Source organism: Empidonax traillii, unplaced genomic scaffold (genome assembly GCF_003031625.1).
Source record: "Empidonax traillii isolate 1590-97213 ecotype Southwest subspecies unplaced genomic scaffold, ASM303162v1 scaffold25:size3598162, whole genome shotgun sequence".
Classification (NCBI taxonomy): Eukaryota; Metazoa; Chordata; class Aves; order Passeriformes; family Tyrannidae; genus Empidonax; species Empidonax traillii.
In genome coordinates, this window is record NW_020955218.1 from 1,973,946 (window position 1) to 1,997,177 (window position 23,232).

At 48.0% G+C, this 23,232-nt stretch overlaps 2 protein-coding genes across 4 annotated transcripts in view; one reads left to right on the forward strand and one right to left on the reverse strand.

Moving 5' to 3' along the window:
• Positions 1–16,736, reverse strand: part of LOC114069031 (cat eye syndrome critical region protein 2) — a 100,871-nt gene extending 84,135 nt beyond the window's left edge. For both annotated transcript variants that reach the window (XR_003573708.1, XM_027905573.1), the window contains exon 1: positions 16,560–16,736. The gene's annotated coding sequence lies outside the window, so the exon portion shown is untranslated. The remainder of the gene's footprint in view (positions 1–16,559) is intronic.
• A 4,502-nt stretch (positions 16,737–21,238) lies between these two features.
• Positions 21,239–23,232, forward strand: part of ADA2 (adenosine deaminase 2) — a 50,289-nt gene continuing 48,295 nt past the window's right edge. For both annotated transcript variants that reach the window (XR_003573711.1, XM_027905596.1), the window contains exon 1: positions 21,239–21,638. Coding sequence is in view for 1 of the 2 variants with exons in the window: in XM_027905596.1 (XP_027761397.1) it covers positions 21,592–21,638 (47 nt within the window). In the remaining variant the exon portion in view is untranslated. The remainder of the gene's footprint in view (positions 21,639–23,232) is intronic.

Here is a 23,232-nt window from a genome sequence, read left to right on the forward strand (position 1 = left end):
AGTAATGTGGCGGGGAGGGAGGAATGAAGGTGTGCACACAGTGTCCTAGCATGAGAGCGGCAGCACAAAGCACTAGTAGTTATAAAATATTGTATTAGAATTAAAAAAATCAGAACTTGACTTGAGACAGCCGAAAAGATTAAACTAACCTACAGAAATGGTTTTTACTCAGACTCGAAGCAGTTTTTGTTAATAGCTACAAGCTGAAAAGATTTTTTTAGAGTCTTCCAACAAAGAATACAGTGTCCTCTTTGAACAGGGGGTGAAAAGCAATTTTTTAGCAATTTAAACAAACTGGGGGAATATATAAAGGTAAATCATCACCTTTTCTTCAGAATAAAGAAGCAATAAACACAAATAAGTTCCTATGTTTAAGTTACCTCCTCTTTAAGCTTCTTGTGTGAAGGTGAGTTTGCAAGCTCAATCGCATACAAGAGTCTTGCATTGGAGGAGCACATAAGCCTGTTCCTATAGCACTCCATGTTCAGAATATGGATTGGTTACTTCATGGAGCAGCAGGCAGGTCCATGAACAAACACAGAATAGCCCAAAGAGAAAACTTTGGTTTCAGATGAGACACTTCTTTGTGCAATTGCAGCCTAAGTCTGGAATATATTGATTGAACCCACTGGACTTGCTCTATATTTACAGTGCTGTCACTGAGTACAGCGTTATGCCTGACAGGGGGAGGAAAGGGGCATGGCCTTCTCTTTTCTTCAACACACTGTTTTATTAAAAGCAATAGAACTGTGGATGTGAGATTCCCACGACTAAAGAAAAGCCAAGCCTGTTGACAGGCGACACTCATTAGATCGGCAGCTACAACCAGGAAAAGTGGACAGCTTCTGGACTGAGAGGTGTTTGGGGTTGCTTTTTTTTATTGCCCCAGAACTTGTGCTACCACTTAAAACAATAAAAAAATTATCCTTGCTTGAAAAGAAGGCTAATTACCCTTCCCTGTGACACTGCCCATCTACCTTCAGACTCGCTGGAGGGATAGCTGCCGCTTGGGCGCATTCCCAAGAGGGAGAAGCCCAAAGCTATGCTCTTCACCAGAGCTGGGAAGGGAAGGAAGGATGGCTGCTGGGAAAGGAGCAGTAATCCCAAACCGGCTAAACCAGGCCACCTTCCACACAGCCCAAGGGCTTTCACCTCCAACATTCAAATGCTAATCTGACTTTGTAAACCCATAAACAAAAACAAAGAGGAAGACACAAGAGGTAAAAAGCCTCCCTGAACTCCATCCCCAAACCCAATGTCCAGCATTCAGATTCTGTCTGACAAAGCCTGATTTTACCCACAGGAGTGAGTCTCACAAGCTCAAATATCAAAATTGCTGGCAGGCAGCATCTTTACGGTCAGATGCATTTAAATGGTCACTTCCACCACACACTGGAATATCCTTTGTTTCAGAAATCTCTGAATTTTTACTGCAGCAACAGGACTGACACAGACCTGCTAGCTTTACTTATTGTCATTTTACAACAGGACACCATCAAATATTAATGATACTAAAACCTAACTGGCCTCTGCAGCTGGGCTCCAGCTTGATCTCTCATGTGCTGCACACACTTCCCCTGCCTTCCCCAAACCCACACTTTTAAGACCTGTGCCTGCCCACTGGCTCACAAAATAGGAGCAAGCACCTTCACAAAATAGGAGCAAGAGACCTCCCACTGGGTCTGCCGAAGGATGGCTTGGGGGTGTGTAGGAAGGACAACAAAGGTCAGCTTGGGGGGAGAGCAGGTCTGATGGCTTCCTTTGGAAGTGGAGATGCTAAATATTGGAGAGATCAATAGGGACACGCGATCCAAGGCTCGCTGGCTCTTGTCTCTGCTCTTCTTCCTTCAAACCCTGTCAGCATAGCCACATCCGTGGAGAGTCAGCACAGGGGGTCATGTCTCACCAGCGAATGCTCCCTGCCAGAGGGAGCACTGAAACCATCTAATTACCCTGAAAGCTGCCCTTTTGTTTCCCATCCTCCCTGTTTTCTTCAGTCTCCTGACCTGTTTTTGAAGGCATTTCGGGCTGCCTGTCATGTGGAAGCCAGATTTTAAAGACAAAGAAGTGGCTCAAGATATTTATCCCTCTGCTGACTCCAAGGGCACTGCAGCTACAACCAATCTTCAGGGGAAAAGAGGACAGATTCAGCAACGCGGGCCAGGGGTAAGGGAAAAGCTGTTCTGCACAACACAGCAATTCCTTACTGGGGTAGCTGAAGCCAACCGTGGTTAACTTAGGCCAGAAGGTCCAAGGGCTCTTCTCTGCCAAGTTTAGCTTTGGATGACAGTGAAATGTGCTTAATTTGACAGTTTCATTTTAACATGTATGGGCAAAGTCTAGAAGGAGATGGTGGCAGCAGCAAGGGAAGAGAGTTGGATTATTATAAGGTAGCTTTCCTGTTGCCTCAACCCAGTGCTTAGTACTAAAAATGGATACAGAAAAATTACAGATGCTGACTCTTCACCCTAGCAATGAAATGATCAAACACAGAGTGTCTTCAACATGGTAACAATATTCTCACATAGTATAAAAATTAGCCTTTCACTGTAAATTTCAAACTGCCACACCTCTAGCATTACAGAAGCTGAAAGCTTGGATAGAACACTGGGGCTGGGAAACACGAGGAAACTTTCATGCTTATGACTCTTTACATTTTTTCCAATCTATAATAAAAGTTATGACGCTGATATGACTTATGTGTCCTCCTCAAACTACAGGAAACACACCCCAGTGAGTACGTGCAAAATGCAACTCCTGGAGCAGATACTGCAGCAGTAGAGAGATATAGGCGGTCAACAAGAAGTTTTAAGTAGTGGAATACTTCCAAATGCATGGAAACAACCTGGCTTGTGTGGGGCTGTGTGCCAGTGGGGACGGGGAAGAATAATGCTTCAGAAAGACAGGAGAACATTTTCTGGTCTCCACTTGACTGTTTCTCCTCAGGAAGTGTCAAGCACACCTTTCTTCACTAAAACTCAGCATTTCACCAGGTGATATTAAACTACAAGTTGGTTAACAGCACATGTCTTGGCAGCAACTTCCATAAGCCCAGTGCGTTCTCTAGGCCTTTTGGAGATAAGATTTGTTGATAAAGCATTGCTAGACACACTGAACATACACCAGGTGTGCCAAATGCCAACTAAACTGAAAGGGTACAACAGTGTGTCATCTCCTCTCTAGATAAGGCTCTTGATCAGACCACCTTGGCAGTTCAGCACTGGCTACTTCATGACCACCACACCCTTCTGCTCACAGTCCCCACATTGGGGAAGTTGCCCTCTACATTTCACACAAGTGCATCCCAGGCACGCAGGGCAGTGAAGGGTTAATTTAATTAGTTCTGTGTGTGCTCAAAGAATTACAGGCAACTTCATTTAATTATTAAGTAGCCAATCAGGTAATCTCTGTATCTGATTAGCACGCTAATGAAATAATGTCTTCCAGTTCAAAGCTGTCATTCCAATCAGGAGACAGCCCTTCAGCTAGAAGGAAAAGCTGGCCAGGTTTCCAGGGGCTCAAAGCTTTGGATTTTGAAGAGGGGATGGGAGCAGGGAGCAGAAATCTTCCCACCTTCCCCCTCCTTGTTCTGCCTCTGCACAGAACAGTGAGGCTCCCCCTTCCAGATGGGCAGGCACATTGGTTCCAGAGAGGCTCCCTGGTGCTCCAGGTAAGCGTCCTGTGCCACCACCACCTCGTGTCCCTTCTCTGGTCCCTCCCAGATGCACAACAAGACTCCAGTCGACCAGAGTCTGGAGAGCACCAGGCCATTAGCGCATTGCCTGGGCACTGCCAACTGAGAGATCTGCTAAATATGTGGGGCATGGCTCTGCTGTGGTCCACATGGGAGAAGTCACACAGTAAAGCCATTATAGCACTAAGAGGAAGCCAGAAACCCTCCTCCCTCCCCCATGCCACGCTCTGCTCCTGTGTCATATGCAGTTATTTCCAGCCTGGGGAAAAGTGCAAGGCGGCAGCTGTCACACGAGGCAAGGACTTGCCCCTTTTAAACAGGGATTTCAGGACTAAATGACCCATTACAATTAACACAGCTGCAAGAACTGGGACACTTCCACACAGCCCAAGAGGGGCTTTGGGAGTGGGGGAGGAAAGGAGACAAGCAGAGGGTTAAGATCATACTTCCAAGACCTGGCATGGAGTCTCCCACCCCTCTGCCTTTTAAGTATTAAGCTCAGCTGTCCCCTTCCAACTGCTACTGTTCAGCCTCAGCCCAGCAAGGCAGGGAAGCCAGGATGTGCAGCCCAGCCTAAGCCTGACACACCGCCTCCCGCACTGGCCCCTTACTTGCACAACTGCTCCTGCTCAGACCCAGCTCAAACTCCCTTTCTCCAACAGCAGCACCGGCTACTCCTCTACACCACGGCTGCTTTTTGCACAGCTGCACACATAGTAACTTTTAGTTAGCCAGCCTGGGTTTATCAGAGGAGCTGCAGCAGGATGTGGTTCAGCACAACCAAACCATCCCAGTATCTCTCCGAGGAGCCTGGGTGATGTTGCTGTCCAAGCTCCAGCCTGTGCTGCTGCATCTGTACTTCTGTGTGCCCTCACTTCCAGTGTAAATGCTAACTCAGCTCCAATTGCCACAGCTGCCAGTGTGTCTTCACATTTCTGAGCGCTAGATCTCCTTCCTGATGATGTTTCCACTCTGCCGGTGCATTTCCCAGAAAAAGAGCAGAGCCTCCAGGATGCTCAACACCAAACAGCACAAGCCTTGTTTAAGTCACCACTCTGAAAACAAATACTGAGAGAATCACAAGAGGAAACAGAAAAATTGCGAGCAGTGCCCAGCCAGCCAGATGGTTTTCTATGAGAACACTCAAGTGCTGACACTTTCTGTTGACCCTTTTTTTCCTGAGTGTATCCCACGAACGAGAAACAGCGCTGCTGAGAGGGAAGACACATCTCCCTCTCTTCTCTCTGCTGACTACAGCCATTCCAAATCAAGGAAGCTGGTTAGATCAAGAAAATCGGGCTTGGACAGCACAATGAAGCATCCACTAATAATCAATCCCTTCACAGCAGCCTTCCTGCCAACTGGCTACGGACTAGGCAATGATTATAAACTGGAGTTACTACTCCAAGGAAAAACAACAAAACATCATATGGCGGTCCATGCTCATCCTTTAATTCTGAAACCAGTCCTGCTTACAAAAAAACCCCAAGTCTTTCCAACTGCCTGTCCTGAAAAAAATTCAGCCCTGAAATCCAAAGCTGGATTCATCCCAGCTTGTGCTTCACTAGTCACAAAAATAAAACCAGCCAAAAAGTGATAAAACTTCTATGATTAATGTTAGCAGAAAATTCTAAAAACTTTGAGGAGCTGAGTTTATTGCCTCCTGAGATACTATTGTAAGCCCTCTTTCTGGCATCCTGCTACCTGAGGACCTGCACACAGGAGAACTTGCCAGGGCAGAGCTGCCCCAACACTCATTAACCAGCACCCAGATGCAATTTGAGCCCAACTTAAGCACAAGCCACTGAAGTGGCCACCTGGGGACCTGCATTCCTTGACAGCTCTGCCCCCCTGCACATTCCAGCCCCCTCATCCCCCGACCCTGAAACCGTGTCAGGGAGGCACAGCATGACCTGATCTCCACCTTAGATAGCACCAAGCCCTGTCCCATCCCCTCTTGCCACCCTTGCTACAGTCAGGCCAGATGCATCGCCTCCTCCCCACCAAAAAGCACAGAGCAAGGATACAGATATATATCCAGGCATCTGAAGGGACATCCTCTCAATGCCACGGCTATTTGCAGATCAGCCATCATCCAAAACTTCCCAAAATGAGAAAGTCTGGGCATTGGGCAGGTCAGATGTTTACTACAGAGAGCAGTTTGTTCCACCGAGGGACTCACAACACCCTCCCAAATTACACACTGCCCTTTATGGGATGCCACAGCAGCTGGAATCAGCTCGCTTCTCACATTCCTTAATAAGCACTTCCATCGGAGAGCAGGGTGGATGCAGGGCATCAGCTGCAGTTGGTCATAACTGAGAGCTGGGCTCCCTTTCCCCATGCTCCCAGCACTATCTGCAGTCTAAGAATATCCAGCACCACCCTCCCTGCTGGGACAGGGGGAGTTCGAGTGGTCCGAGCTCCCAGGCATTACAGGTCTCCCTGTTACAGGAGACTTTCACTCTGCCTCCCCCAAGCAGCAGCCTTCAGCGGGGCCCCTCGATAGCTGGTTGAGATCCTACAGATCATGGAAAGATAATCCATTGCACTACTAATGCACTACTGCAGCTGTCCATGGAGAAAATCCCTTTTCAACCAAAAAACCCCCTCAAGCCCTTTGATCCTCTCCAACACACAATTATCTTAAGGGCAAAATAGTCTTCAGTGCCTCGGCACCTTGTATCGGGCTGAAAGAAAGGAAACCGAGACTGCTATTCCCTGCTTATTCTACATGGCTGCCCTGTCCGACAAGGCAAGCTGCTCCAGCCTCTTCAGCACAGGCAAACAAATCCTGATGGATAGATATCTGCATTGCTGAGTGACCAGAGCCTCAGGGAAACCCTTCTGGAGAAGACGCTCTTTGGTTTGTTTTGCTTTTAAAGAAAAGCCTGCATTTCTAAGAAAGAGTTTTGTGCTATTTTGTTTTTGTGCAAGACTTTCTGCTACAGTGAAGTTTAACTGATTACAACTACATGTTCAGGACTGACTTTGAAAGGAACAATTTACAGACTCACCATTCAACTTCAGTTTAAACTTCTTCTAACCAGAATGTTAACTTAAAAAAAAAAAAAAACAAACAAAACCAAAACCCAAAAAACAACAAAAGAGAAAAGAAATATAGCAAGGCTTAATTAATATAGCCCAAAACCATTTTAGAGAGGTTCTTGCCCAGGTGCCCTCATGGCTACATGACCTCTTGTTACCTGTGCAGGCTCACTCCACCTGCTACCCAGGGCTGCACTGCGATAAGCGCTTCTTTCACCAGAAGTGTCAGCTATAAAAAGCCCTTCCCCTCCCTGCTGCCTGTTTCCATTCCTGTGCCACTGCTTCAGTCATGCTGGCACAACCCTTTTGTGGGGCTGTGGAGGGAGCAGGCTTGGGGGAACTGCTTCTGGTTAGACATAGCTCACTTTAAAGGAAAAGAAGTGTTGCGGTTTTTAATCCGGGTGAGCAGTTTTACTGCCATCCGTGACGGTGGCAGGAGCTGCCATGGGAAGGAGGTTTGAGAATTGATGTCCTCAGTTTCCACCAGACACTGCTCATGAGTCCACACTAACAACACAGGGAAAACGGCCACGTGATGTCGAACTCTCCGGTGAAAAGTAAGAAAATATGAAAGAAAAAAAAAAAGTCCCTTCTCTAATACCCTGAAATCCTATTAATTTCAGAGGTACTGCACTTTACAAAATGATTTTTAGAAAATCCATCTAAAAATCCCAACAACAAACTCCTTGTGCGCATTTCTCCATCAACCAGCCATTAATAAGTTTTGAATTCTGGAGTGACTCAACCTAAAGCAACAGGAGAGCTGGAGCTTTGGACATGATTTCTTAGAGAATGTGCACAGCATACTTGGCCCCTGCAATCATCCCAAACATGTTTACATGCCAGTGCACACATGAGGCCCTGGGAGCTGCATGGACACCACACGATCTTTGCGAAACGAGGATGCAGAAAAGAGGAAAAGCAAAGAGAAGCAATGAGAAATGCCAGATGTGAGGATGGGCAGGGCTGCCATCTTCCATGTTCAGATGGGGAACCCTTCTGAAACCACTTCTGCTTGCAAGTACAACGTAGTTTGCTTTTGAAAATGTATTTCACTTTCACAGAGACCCCTTATTGCTACTCATTCAGGGGACATGATGAAACTTGTGTGGTGGGCCAGTAAGGGTTAGGCCTAAGTGAGGTCTCAAAATAACTCAGGAAAGCATGGAAGGGGTCTTTTTCCTTGCTTATTTTTCAGCATTTAAACCTTCCCAGCACACCAGAAGAGGGAGCCTTTGACTTCTCTCCCATGCTCATCATTTGTTTTATATTAGCAACAATGACAAGCTCTATTAAGAGTCAAGCTCTTTAAGTGAACTCTCACCCTTTACCTCCTAAAACAAATAAAAAAACCAAGCCAGGCAAAAAAAAAAAAAGCCTCCAACCACAACCCTCTTTGCCTTATGTTATGGATATATAAGTATTTTTGCTGCCACACAACTCCCTACATACAGGGCTCACCAGGAAGCAGAACACTAGCTCTGCCTTCCAACCCTCGGCCGTACAAAGCTCCAGCCCCCTTACAGCAGGCTTAGCTGGGGAGAAAGAGCCAGAGATTTAATGGCTTTACCAATGAGGAGGAAAAAGACCCTCCAGAGCTCCTTTTACATCACCAGCCCCAGCAACCAGAACTAAACTAAGGCTAGAGTTTCAAGAGCCCCAGCAGACTGACCCGGCAGCTTTGCAGCCACCAAGAGCAGGAGGTCCCGCTCCCACCATGGAACTACAACCCCCCGCAAAAGCCCTGCCAGGACCCAGCGAGCAGCTGGGATGGTGCCAGTGAAGGGGCAAACCACAGAGTCAGAAGCCTGGCTGAGGCGAGGGCTTGAAAGGGAGCGAGATGTTCTTTCTGGCAGTTGGCAGCCCCCAAAAGTAAAGCTTTGGGTTTCACTGCCCCCTCAGCAGCGCATGTGTCCTCCTTCCCACCAGGCTGAACACGCCAGCTTGACCACACTGATGTAAAAACCAACAAAGACACCCCCCTCCGCTGCTGAATGAAGGTACGTTAATATAGGGAGGAGCTGAACCAGTGTAAGTGCATCTAGGGTGAAGAGCTTGCGCTGTTTAAATCACGTCAGTCCCAAAACTGGTGGACTGGCCAGGGGCAGGGGTCCTTGAGGACCATTGTGCCCCTCATGTTTCAAATAATTTGGTATTAACTTTACATACGGCCTTCTCCAGCCAGCCCTCAGCAGTCATACCCTGGATAAGACCAGCACCCTTACTTTTTTAGTGGAAAGCTTGTGCTTTAGCTAAGCATTTACAGGATATAAAGAGTTTGTGAAGAAGTTGAGCCAGCTCTGAAAGGAGTTGCCACACTGGGCTGCAAGACCACCTCTGAGCAAAGACCTTGACAACCATCAGCACAGAGTATCGAGTTATTCCCCCACCTCTTGTAAAGGCAGTCTATAAAGCCCCCCCAAAAAGCAGAAGAACGAGTGCTCTGGCAGTAAGCAAACTGCACTAGCACCACTTTTCCCCATCAGCTGTTTTCTGTTCCTTGCACAAAAGGCTGCAAACCCCTCCTAATTGCAGGAGCCTTCCACCTAACAGACCCTGCTCTCGAGGCCCTCCTCCCCAGGAACTGGGGGAGAACTGGGGCACAATAGGAAGGAGACCAGCTAAAGGGAATAGATCTGTTAAATTAACGCATTTTCTGTCAACCAAATCAGCTGCCCCTAGTGCTATTGTTGGTGAAACAATGGAGACCCCAGGAATGGGCACCCATTAAAAGGAACAAGCCTGCTGAAAGGATACACTCTGAGGCACAGCCTTGTGTGTTTAACAGGATTCTCTACTGTAAGGAAGGAGGAATCACTAGGCTGCATTGTTCCCACCACCACAGCAGATGCTGTTGCTTCTGGTAACGAGGAGGGGGGGAAAATTAAAAAAAAAAAAAAAAAATCATACCTACCTACAATAAGGTTTACACTTAAACTTTTAATTCGGGAATTTTAACTCCTTGGCTGTTGTCATTTCTACCCATAGCCCTTTTCTTGAGGAGATTTTTGCCTGAAAGAAGTCTATGAAAGCATCGATTGCCATTACAAAAGTTAATTCTTCACCCTTCATGCAGGCACTTAACAGATGCCAGGGGCAGAATGGCACAGCTCTGCCGGCATTATGCGCGGGAGAGAAAGACTGCAGTTAAGCAGGTCTACACATAAAGCTGCAACACTTTAAAGGTGTTACTTCTAGCTAGTTTGGTTTCAGCAAATTCCAAAAGTAACAAACTTCTCAGTCCTAATTAAGATGCGCTATGCAGAAGTTTAAATCGTCTGACTGAATTGCACAGGTTTGTGGTACTCGGGTCTTAAAGCAAACTGCAAAGTCATATTTAAGCTCCTACACAAAACATTTTTTTTTTCTAGTGGGGAAAGACTTGCACATGATTATCTTAAATCGGTTTCTAAACACATTTAGCTTAAACGGTTAAACTTGTGAGTGTACAAACCCTTCAGCTAACACCAGGCATGAATTTCAGCATCAGCTGTGCTAGCAGAAGAATTGCCTATACTAACATCACAAAATCTGTAACATCAATCCCCATGTGCTCCATCCAAATCCCTGAAAATTCTTATCGCGTTCCTCTTTCTCTTCTGCCTTGGGCCACTACAGTCTTTCCCCAACTCCCCTGTCACCTAACTCAGATCCATTCAAAATGTTGCTGTCAAAATAACCTTCTTTATCCATTGTTCAGACACCCCCCGGCTTCAAGCAGTCACTTCTTGTTTCTTTTCATAGGCTTAAGATAACATTTTAACTCACATATCAGCCTCCTGAACTACCTATCCCCCTCCCCCCCTTTTTATCCAATTACACTAGAGTATCATTATATAAAATGTAAGCAGTTGTTTAAGAGTTTAAGATCTACAGTTGGGAAAGATGTGAATTGCATTTGAAATGGAAACTGATACAATGCTTCCCAATTTGCAGACCACTTGAAACAACAGCTCTGAGAAGTATCTCTCTGCCTCACCCCTCCATTAATCTCAATGAACTCTAGAGCCCAACGCTGACATGTAGAGTGTTAATGATTCTATTATGAACAGAATAACTAAGGCAGGAAAAGTGAAGACCAGGAAAGTAAGAACTGCAGCTGGAACATGGAGAGGGATGGGGCACCGAAGCAACTAAACCAAATAGTGGATGGGACAGGTAGAAAGAACAATAAAAACAGTGTCAACCCCTGATTTCATTCTTTTTTAAACTTGATTCTCAAACAACAAACACCCAGCTCACAGCCTCTACTCTGATGAAGCTGATGCTGCCCAGGGGAAGCAGAGCCATTACAGAGTGACTGTAGCATATAACCCAAATTCACAGTGGTACATAAACAGGTCTCTCCACACAACAGGATCAACACTTTATTTTCAGTATGTTTGAATTCCATTAATTTTTTTCCAAACCTGTCTACTCTCTGCATAGCACCTCTTCCTGCACTGCCATTTACTGTTTCGTCAGACTATCTGTTTTTCCTAAAGCAAGGTGCCTCACATGAGAGTGAAGTTTTGAGCAGATCTATTGTTCACTGTTGTTTCAGACAATCACTGCCCACACCCTTCCATTTTAACGCTGACTACCATGAACAGGCAAATGGAAAGAGGGTTGGACATCCCAGTTCCTGAACTATTCTACTGAAAAAGCATTTAAACAACTCAGAATTACCTTCAAGGAGCAGAACTGACCTACATAAATTCACCAACATTTTTATCAGCTTGCACCACCTACTTGTCGCATTGATCTTAGTTAGATTCTAAATTCCTCTGATCAGAAACTACCTGGCCATCTCAACTATCACAGAACACGATGAGGCAGCAATAGACACTATACATGCTACTGTAATGCAAATAATAATGCAGCACCAGACCCAAATAGCTACAGAGGGGTGAAGGCTTGACACTTGGGTACTGTACCACACTGTCTGTGCAATTAACCCCATACAAACCACTGGCAGAACAGGAAGGTTGTGCCATTTTGGTGTTACGGATCACACGGGACACACCCAAAGGGCAGAGCAAGGGGATCCACAGACAATTTTCACCAGGACCTAAAATGACAGGACATGAGTGGAGGTCAAAGCATATTTGGCTATCCTGTCCTCACTAGGAAACATTTTTTTCAAAGTATTAAAATTCTAATGCTCTGTTTAACACATTTATTTTTTTTTCTTTTAAAGTTGTATCTGGGTTGAAGAGATAGAAGCAGCCCTGTTCTTTGCTCTCTCCTTCTCCACACTCTTCCTCCTCCTGGGGGACCCAAGGGAGCAGTTCCTAACAGCCACATAATACTCCTGACAGAAAGAGCCTTTTCAAGAACCGACATGGCAGATACCGCACTACAGGAGGAAAAAGGTGGGCAAGAGCAGCAGTGCCCTGCCTGTGGGTGGGAGGAATGTACCTAAAGGCAGAGCCAGAGCCCGAAGTGCTAGGAAGGGGCAAGAGGCAAGGAAAAGCATCTTAAAGCCATAGTGAAGTTAACAGCAGAGGCAATTTGCCCAAAGGCGCTTTTAAAAACCACAGGAAAAGATTTATGTTTTCCCTGTGTAATGTGGCTTTTCCCCCTTTTCCAAATAAACTAAGTTAACAACAATGTTTTGACTATTTTCAAGCACGTTCTGGAAAGTCACCTCCCCTCGACCTACCCAGACAGAGGTTCCTAAATGTTTGAGTCCACAGCTACTGACGGCACATGCCAAAGAGCTGGGTGGCCACACCACACTGGCTCCTGTCCAGTGTTTTCAAGTTGTGCTGAAATACAGTTGAAAACGTTAAATATTCTCCTAATATTTTTGATACAAACAATCCCTACAGCTGTCAGGAGGATATTTCAGTTGCAGAGGGGAGGGCACGTGGCCAGGAGACACTTTGTCATGAGAGGTGTCCCACATTACAGTCCAGTCTTGAAGAGTGAAACAAATCATTCCCTATCATCACCTGCACTAACTTGACTGTGGAAAGCATCCTTTTTGTCCATCAAGGCAATGATGGACAGAAAAAAACTTACACGCCTCACTCAGCCTCACCTTCTCTCACCTGGAATGCTCTTAGAGTAGATAAGAACAAATGCATTTGATACAGAGTATTTTTGACGCAGGGAGGTTGGATCAGACGACCTTGCTGTGGTCCCTTGCAACCTTACCCATTCTGTGATTATGTGATTTTACAAACCACCAAGAAATGCACCGCAGCAACCAAGCCAACACAACTAAAACCCCACTTTTGAAGTGGCATGGAAGTTCTTTACAGCAGATGGCTGACAAGGGAGCCATTTAACGGGGGAGGAAGAAAAAAAAAAAAATCCCAACCCAGAAGGCAGAAGTGCTCTCTGCCATCCTAAGACCCGTGTAAAAACACCGCATGAAGCCAAACACTTCCCGAAGCACCCGCTCCTGTCCCACTGAACTTTTGACCTGCTGGCGGTAGCTGAACCCCTCCTGAGCCCATCGCCGGGTGATGCTGCAGCAGAAATCTGAAAAGAGGAGCCCTGCAACTCCTCAGGCGCCTGCATCTGCCAGAGCCAGCTGTGCCCACCCCCTCCCGAACAATGCTCAGGGTCCAGCCTGATGGATGCACTGCTTTCTTTTTGGACACCCCTTCCCCGTAGTCTCTGGCTACTCACTGGTCCAGCAAAAAGAAAAACAAAACATCTGCTTTCCAGGTTTCTGCCATCCAGCTGTGGACAGCAACCTGGCATCTGGAAGCTTCACTTTCTTCTGTGCCCATAAGCAGAGGCTGAAGGGTTTGCATTTGGAAAGGGAGGGAAAAAAAAAAAGAAAGAGCTCCATGCTGCCTCCCTGTACTGCTAAAGACCCCAAACTTCTCAAACACCAGCAGCAAATCTGCTCAGCATGGGAGGGATGGGTCCAGATGGCCTATCATTGCAGAGCCTTCCAGCTAGCTGTGGACAGACCTACCAGAAGAAAAGAAAAAATACAGGGGATGTGGGGAAAGGAGAAAAAAATAGCTACACCTTTAAAAAAACAAACAAACCCAAAACAACAGTACACTATATTAGAACACAAACATATGGGAAGACCAGGTTTTGTCTGGTTTGGGAACTGCAGAGACTGTAGCAGTGTAACCTTAACCTCACCTGCCTGCTGAAATCAGAGGAAGGGTGAGACCAGGGGATATTTGTTTTAATCAGAATTAAGGTTTATTTAAAACTTTTGCTTTTTATAATGATGTTGTAAGAATTTATTACCAAACCCCTCACTGGAGATGCACTGGTATCAGAAAAATGGAAAAAAAAGCCACCAACCAGGATTTAAGTTCAGAGGAGCTCAGACCTCCTAGGTAGAAGAGAATATCCTCCAAGAAGACCCAGCTGCATCCACAGTGAGGCCATCCCTCAGAGATACTGGGTAGAGTTGGACAAACTTCAGCTGTGAAGCTCGAGGAGTTTGAGCATAACCATCCTCCAGCTGAAACACTCTGAGCCCAAGATCTCAATTTCTCCTTCTTCATACACAGATTCACTCAAAGCACCTGTTTTACTCTGCATCCAAATGAACTGGGGAAGTCACCCCTGGGTCACTCATGAAGGGCAGTAACTTTTGAGGTAAGAGGCACTCACTTCTCAAACTGCTGGTGTTCAGCCACAAGCACACCTCTCTGCAATAACCAAAGCTATATCAAGAAAATATCATTTGCAGATGAGCACAGTTTCAATTTTTGATGGCCAGCTAGTGTTTTATTTCCCCAAAATATGTGCCTCGAGTCTTGCCAGGCCCCTAGAAAAACAGCCACCTCCATTTTATTCAGACACCCCTGAAACTCAACACATCTCAGATGTAGCAGTGAGACAGCCAGAAGGGGCACTGGCATTATTAGGTCCAAAGCCGTGGGAGAAGCCTTCTTTATGCAGCCAAAAAAAAAAAAAAAAAAAAAAAAAAAAAAAAAAAAAAAAAAAAAAAAATCACACAGAGAAGTACTCTTAGAAAAAAAGCGTCTCATCGCTGGCCATTGATTTCATATCGTGAACTGAGCAAGCTCATTGTGCAAATCCATTCCCAGATATCCCTGAAACCAGTGACGAGACTGGAACAACTGCACCAGGCAAGACGTAATAAGATGGTGAGCTTCAAGGAACAGCAACTTTTGAAACTGCTTGTTCTGGGCTGCTCACACTGCGCCGGGGAAGGAGATTTACTCCACGTGCCTGAAGACGCAGAGTTCTGACAGCCGCATCCGTCCTCTAGCAGCATCCCGATTTTAACCGCAATTTCCACCGTCCCTCGGACAAACACCATTCTTTAAAACCCGTTTCTGCCAAGCGCTGCAGGCCATCCACGCGCACGGAGGTTTTTTTGGCGACGTTTTCGGTGTGCTGCTTCTGCTCTGCAACACCCCCGGCACCAACCCGCCCGCACTCCTCCTCCTCCTCCCGGGCATCCCCCCCAAAAAAAGCAAGTTAATTTGTTCCGAGTGATGATGTTAACTCCCCCAGCCTAAGCGTGCTCCGGGAACCAAAGGGGAGCCCACATTTACTTCATTTGTGAAGCAAGCCAGATGCTAATTGCCTCCAAAGGTGAAAGGCTAGTGCCTTGGCCCTTTTATCATTGTAAATTCAGGTTCCTTCAAGACTTTGCGCTGCTGGGCCCGGAGAGCCTCCCCCTTTAATGGTTTGGCATCAATAGGAGGGGGAGGGGAGTTCCCTTTCGCAAGAAGTTGCATCATTGAGAGACCTTATCCCCTTTCAAGATTTCGTACCGCATAAGGGATTCCCCCTCTTCAGAAATTCACGTCCTGCTCGAGGAGTTTTGCTCTTTAGGGCTTCGCGCATCCCATGGAACTTTTAAGCATCTTTGGAATTCGCATTCACTGGGCAATTACTGTCTTTAAAAAACACACGCCACCACGTTATTCACACGGTTTATTGCCAACGCGCTGGCAAGAATAGCTTTTCACAGCAAGCACAAAAGATTGCCTACCAGGACACACTTTGCTTGTAACATTTGTAGCCAGCGCACAAAATATTTACGGGACGCTAACTCCGCGCATACGAAAATAAGAATTAAAATAAATTAAATAATAAAACAACCCCGACCCACACAGGAAAGTTACGGAGGAAAACGGGTAAGAAAGGTACGAAAGCCGAGCGCGTTCCCTTCGTGGGGGACAGGGGCGGTGGTGAAGGCACCGCCGCTTCCCCGGAGGCTTCGCGGAGCCGCACAATGAGCGCAGCCCCGCGGAGCCCTCCGGCCTCGCCGAGATGGGGGAGAAAGGCTCAGGGCGACCCTCCGAGCCTCCCACCCCGCGCCGGCACCGACCAGGTGGGGACCGACACCCCCCCCCCCCCCCCCAACAAAAGGGGCCGACTCGGGCATGGACGGAGCGAGGCTGGAGAATCCCCCCAACAACAGCCGCCGGTACCCCCAGGGGAGGTGGGGGGTCACCGGATCGAGCCCGCCCCTCGCCGCCACCATTTTGGGCACGGGGGACCCGTGGTCGGCTCCGTCCCCTCGCCACCTTTGTGTGCGGACACCGGCCCGGCCGAACAATGCGGCCCGGCCCCGCTCCGCCCGCGGCCGCCCCCGCCGTGCGCCCCGAGGGCCCCGGACCCGGGGGGCTCCTGCCCCGGGACGGCCGCGCCGAAAGTTTGCGGGCACTCCCGGGAGCGACGGGGAAGTTGCCGGGTGCGCCGTGAGCGGAGCGGAGTCCCCCGCGCTGCACCGCGCCGGGACCCAGCGGTTCGCCGGGGCCACGGGAGCGCCCCCCGCCGCACGGCCGGGACCGCGGAGAGGCGTGCGGGACCCGCCGGGCGGGGGCGCGGACACGGCGGGACGGGGAGCGGCGCCTGCGGGGGCTCTCACCTCGATCTCGAAGTCGGGCAGGCGGAAGGCGGTGCGGAAGAGCGAGCAAAAGTGCGCGATGGCCGGGACTTCCCACCAGGAGCGGAGCTCGTCCAGAGCCACCGCCGCCGCCTCGGGGCCGCCGGTGCCGGCTACGCTGCCGCCGCCGCCGCCGCAGCCGCCGTCCTCCTCCGGGCACATCTCCCGCGGCCGCCGTCCAGCCCGCTCAGTCGCTGCCTCCCCTCACTCCACGGGCGGCTGCGTGTGGTGGTGCCGCCGCTCGGCGCTGCGGCTCCGCCCGCCCCCCGGCGCCACACGCCGCTCAGCGGCCGCCCCCCGGCGGCCCCGCGCTGCCCCCTCGCTGCCGCCCGCGCACGGGGCGGCTCAGGGCCGGCGGGGGCGCTGCTGCTGGAGCTGCTGCTGCTGCCGCCGCCTCTGCCGCCGCCGCTGTCCCCCCCTACCGCGGGCGGCCGCCACCGCCGCGCGGGCCCATCATCATCATCGCCCCGCTCCTCATGCCCCCCGCGCCCCGCGGAGGAGCCACCGGGAACAGATGGGCGCGAGGAGGGGGGAGGGGGAGGACCGGGGGGCGCGAGGGGAGGGGCGGGGTCCCGGGAGCGGGGTGGGCGGGGCTGTTGGCGGGACAGCCAATGGGGGGGCAGGCCGGGCCGGTGGGCGGGGCCTGGCCGTCCCTGCGGGGCGGGATGTGGGGAGGGGACGAAAGGCTCGAGGGCGGGGCGCGCGGGGCGGGGCGCGGCCCTGCACGAGGAGGGGGCGGGGCCCCACGTCCACCACAACAACAGGCCCCCGACGCCCGCCCGGCCACGCCCACAAGGGGCGGGGCCAGCTCCGGAGGGGCGGTGACGCCGGTCGATTTGGGCTCGCACGCGGCTCCTTCGCCCTTCCCTGTCCCTATCCCGATCCCTTGGCTGGTCACCGGGAATGCCGCGGAGCTGCCGGGGCCGGGTGCTGCTGCAGCGAAGCAGGGTTTCTCCTCTCGCGTTGTTCTGCCGCCCAGGCGGCGCTTCTCGCGTCCCGCACGCGACCGCCACGCGGAGCCGGACACGCGCCTCCGCCCTGAGGCGCTCCGGTGCCTCAGCCCCACGCCCGGGCCGCCGTTTGTCCTGGCTCCGAAACGAGGGGAGCTACGCTGCCCTGTTTGGAACCGTGTTATGGAAACGTATTTAGCAGCAGGTAGGTTTTAATTACCTTCGTGTGGTACGTCCCTCATGGCGCTTGAGCGAAAACACCAAGCTGCACTGGCCTTGCAGGCTGTCGCTGCGTCACCTCACAACCTCTCAGTTTGCTGCCACAGCCCAGCTTCAAAACAGATACAAAGGATCACTGTTCACAGCTGCCTCAGCTTGGGGTCCTCCCTCCAGTGAAACCACTGTAAAACTGATGTTTAAAAACAGTTTAGGACTGACCTCCCTCCCTCATCATTTTAATACCATTCCCACTTTTTTAGCACTTCCTCTCCTTCATTCAGTTAACACTCTCATTTTTATCCTCTACCCTTCACACATTACACTTCCACACCATTTCTAGTGCCATCTCCAACCAGCCAAGGGCGCAGGGTTGCCACTTGTGTGAATGTGCAGCCGTAGTGTTTTGCTGTGCCATAGGCCACAGCTCAACAGCCCAACCAGGGAAAACTCGCTGAGGGTGGGAACAGATAGTTTGGAGAAGAAACAAATCAAGAGACAGCAGTGTGGCTCGGCAAGAATGAGCAAGCTCTAATTTCATTGCCCTTTTTAATTTTGCGGGATCAAGGGATACCCGGTGAAATTGGAAGGAAGCAAATTTAAAATGGTGCAAGGAAATATTTGTGCCATGTGTAATTAACACATGGCATTTGTTACCATGAGGATTCATTGAGGCCAGGAGATTAGCAGGATTCAGAAAAGGATTAGACATTTATATGGATCCCAAGAACATTCATGGTCACATTAGACAGGATATAAATAAATTTTAGGAGGGATATAAACTGTCAGGCTTCAAGGCACAACATAACCACTAACTGATGGCGGGGGATTAGGGAGAAACTTCCCTTGTGGGCAGGTTATTCTATAATTGTCCACTACAGGGTTTCTTGCACCTTTCTTTGAAGTACCAGAGAGTAGCAACTGTTGAATTGAGAAGGCTGGATTAGGATGGCTACTGGGCTGATCTGGTATGGCAATTGCTGTGCTCTACAGGGGGCTGTGAGGGTCACTTGAGAAATGGAATGGCAAGAAGGATAAGATATAAGAGGTAGCATCAGGCACCCTGTATCATTCTTCAGACACAGACCTTGCTTTCCTTTGCTGTAAATTTCACACACAGAGCACGGATTTCCTAGACCTTCCCCACCAAGGTTTTTGCCAAAATGTTCACTATTTTTAAATTAATTTATTAGTTAACTTTCTAAGCACAGTCTTTGCTTCTGTTTTCCCCAAAATCTTTTGACTTAGTTAATTTACTGCTTGCAGAAGACCGGTATGTTATGATAAAACCCTGACTGTGTTTCAAGGCACAATGACTGCAAGACTTGATCTTGAGCAAGACAGTATCGGATCTCTTGTGTATTGTGTCTTCTGGCACTGGATTGAACCAGCTCCAGCAGGGTGACTGCTGAGAGGAGAGGGCAAGCTAACTCACAGCACTCTGTCAACATACAGGATCACTATAAAATACCAGCAGTTCTGCCTGAGAAATCTCAGGGTGATGAATCCTCAGTTTCCTTTGGGCCAGTTACAGAACTCTACAATATTACCTAATGCCCACTTCTTCCATGGAGCAAACTTTTTGTCCTCTGGCCATGTAAGAGGAGTTTATGTTGCATTTCTGTCTTGCTCTAAGCTGACATTCCTCCCTGAATTCCTGTAATGTCCAGCTGTGGCTTATCTTAACTGACGCATCTTTGCTTGTTCTTGACACCAGGTCAAATAGCTTTGTAGTATTCCCACTCTCTATCCCACTAAGAATTTTGTGGACTTTAATGAAGACTCCTAATCTCTCTTTTTGTCGGAGGAGCTATGGTACCAATTTTACCTAACTTTTTTTGAATTAATTTGGCTCCCTCTATCGTCCCCATTATTTCTATTGGAGTGTGTTTTATATTTTTTTTTTTATGCAAGGATGCTGAGGCTGCTCACAATCACTTAAGGTTGCTCCACTTTGCTTTAGATTCTTACACTGGTCTGAAATCACTTCTGTCGATTCATTGCTCAAGCACAAAAATCTGTGCTCTCCCACTGCTGTTCAACATAATCAGACTTGGTGGCTACAATATGGCATTTCCTTTTCTTTGATCCATCTGCTTCTTTCCTTCCAATCCACCTTTGGTTATGAATTTCCTGCTTATAACTAACAAAACCAAAGCCTGCTCTGACCAGTGTCCTTTCCCAGTATGCTATATTCTCCATTTGGATCATCTTTTTTTTCTGGGCTGTTGGTAATACTTCCCCTACCACTGATTTGTCAGTTCAATTACCAAACCTGACTGCGCATTACCCTCCATACTTACACTCCTCCCTTACTTTCTGGGCTTTTTCTCTTCCTTTCTTCCCAAACTGGCTGAGGATTGAGTCCTACCATGTAGAGCCAGATTTCTGAGCTCATTTTCTTGAGAAAAAAAGAAGCCAAATTCAAAATGCCAAATGCAAATAAAAAGGTTGTAGAGATGCAGGGACTGCATGTCTCCATTCCTGTATGACAAATCATTTCACCTAGGAACAGAAGCAAAGGAGGAATGCTTTCCACTTTCTCCAGAGAGACCTGCCACCTGTGCCTGATTTAAAGCTTAAATGGAATATTAGATCTCTTGTAGCCCATGTCTGAAAGAGGATGGATTACTGACAGGTACAAGTCAGTTCCTCAGTTCCTCAACAGCTGAATTGATATTATCATTAATAAGGATCTTTTTAAAAAAAATTTCTTAACTTCCTTGTATTTCCACATCATGGCTTTAAACTAAAGCCTGACTGACTAGGTTTCTATAAACTAGGTACAGGAGACCCACAGTCTTCCCTCATAAGGACTCAAAAGCAATTGCAGAAGTGCTCTTGAATAAACCTTGGATTCTGTTCAGAAGGCCAGAGATTTTGGAGGTTCAAGTTTTCCTAATTCAGGGGAAATGATTTAAGAATAGATTAAACCCAACATTTCTTCAAAACAGAACCTGTGCATTTCTCTGTGTGAATTGCTTCATCTCCCTGTTCTAGCATGTCTGAATTTTATTTCTCCTCTTTTTGTTTTGACTTCCCTCAATAATCTAGCACCAGCAAATTTCACTGCCTTTGCTTCTTTTTGCTCTCTGACTTATTAAGTAGAAGACAGGTGTGATTTAGCCTCCTACTTTCACGCCAGCCCACTTCTACCTTCTAGGACTCTTCATATTTTGCTCCATCTTCAAGTTCCTTGTTCCCTGTTCAAGGCCTCCTGAGCAAAGACATTTTGTGGTTTACACATCGCAGTTGAAAAGCCTTCCTGAGCAGAGCAAAGATTGGACTCGAGTACTTAGCGTTGGAGGTCTGGCTTTAATCCCTTGATCTGCTTTTCTGAATCAGACGACAAATCAAGGAAACTGAGGCACGTACAGTGAAAATGGGGGCACAGATTTCTCTGGGTAGTGGTGGGACTGGCATCATGGAGGCAGCCAGAGGGATCACAGAAGAAGTGTCATGTTGCATTTTGATAATTCTTTATTTTGAGCCACTAGTTATTATTTTACAGGTAGGGAAAGCAGTGGCACACAAGAGGCTGAAATAAGAGGCATGAATGGTTGAAGGACAACAAAATAGATCTGAAATAGAGGACATTGGTGTAGTTAACAGACTGTGTGGGATGAGAAAGACACAAGGGAAGCAGGAGATGAGAGAAACTGGTAAATACTGTGAGAGGTGGGAAGTAAATACATCTCCTTTCTCATTAGCAGGGAGTAATGAAAAGTTTGTAGTCACAAACACTTGCGGAATAGAAGGAGCAGGAATGCTGTGAGGAATAGAGAGAAAGAGCTGTGAGCAGCTGAGAGAGATAGTAAAGTCATGGAGGAGAAGCTGAATGCAGAAAGATGAAGAAATGCCCAGTGAAGGCAAGGTCAAACAGGAGGCTCTGCTGGTGAGTGAGATGATGAAGGGTTGAATAAGAAGGTGAGATGAGGAAGGTAGAAAATATTGGATCAAAGCAGCCTAACAAGGTAAAAATTTAACTTATCAAGGGGAAAGATGAGGAAGTCAATGACAAGGAGAGCCAACTGTTAAGGTAGAAAATGAATGGAGGGCTCAGGCAGCTGCTCAGCAGGGCCACGAGCAAGCACAGGGTCTTCCTGAGCAGTGTGAGAAAGCTCAGGAGACAGGAAATGGAAAAAGGAGAACAAGAGAAAACTGGCATTCTCACTTTTTTTTTTGCCACTGTGATGCAGTGAACCAGCTTGCACAGGTCTGTTGCTGAAGTTGGATATATGGTATCAGTACAGCTACATTTAAACTTCAGCTAACGCAAGGAGGGCTTCAGATTTAGCTAAGACACAAACAATTCTCTTTAGCTTTGAGTCAGCAGAAGGTTTTCCATGATTTCTGCAGCCTGCTTGAGGCTCATCTGCTGAAGAGCCTGTTGCTTGGTCAGAATTCTCCAACTCTTCGTGTGCAGACCCAACTGCTATGCCTTGGAGGGTGCAATTGCAAAAGTGCCACGCAGTATTTGTTTTGTCTCCTGGATGTGCACATTTATTTTGCTCAATGTACAAGATAAAGTGAAAGCAGTCACTCCCAAGAACCTGGCCTGGCATCTGAAAAACTGATCGATGCTCTTTGTAAAAATCCAGATATTTACTTCACAACACTATTTGCAGCTGAGCAAACCATTGGAAAGTGGAAGCATTTTCACATTACACTTTCCATGAAGCATAACAGCAGTTACACACATCACCATTGGTTTAGGCAGAGAATTAGCAACATTGAGCCTTTCTAGCTTGCATTCACTCTCTTAGTCAGAAAGCATCTACCTACTGGGAATTTGGCTGGCACTGATGTGGCAAAGCACCTTCAATCATATCTCCTCTCCTATGTGCTTTACTGAACTACATATCAAACCAACAGATCTAAGCCTTAGGTCTCAACAGATTTTCTGCCCCTAATCCATCGGGGCTGAAAACCACAGGTTGTAACTTGATGTTTTGTCCCCTAGAGAGCAATCAACAGGCGAACAGTAATTTGTGGCAATGGATTTGAAGCCAGGGAATCTGGATCTTTCCATGTCTTCCCCAAAGAGTCGCACTGAGAGGGGCCCACCGCGTATGGGTTTGTTTGTGGTCAGCCATGCTCACAGCTGCTGCTGAGCACTGGCCTGTACATCTGGCAGAGAGACAAGTCAGACAGGGACTGGCTTGAACGGCCACAAAACAAGACGGGGAGCTGGTGATCTGCCCTAGAAACCTTGGTGGGAAGAAGAGCAGAGAGTCACACAAACACCGAAGCTTTTATGTCTCTCCAGGTCTGTTGTCTCTACTTCTGCTGCCCACAGCTATTCCACAGGCAGCAATGCTACGGCATAAACAAAGAGATACTTTAATTGTTTCCAGACCACTGGTTAGCAATGGTGCTGATACATGTACCATGTGCTCTGGTACTGGTTCCTGTAGGCTGCCTCCGAACACCCAGGGAGAGGCTTACTGGGATTCACCAACCCAGCCTAAGCTTATTTGGCTCAGGTG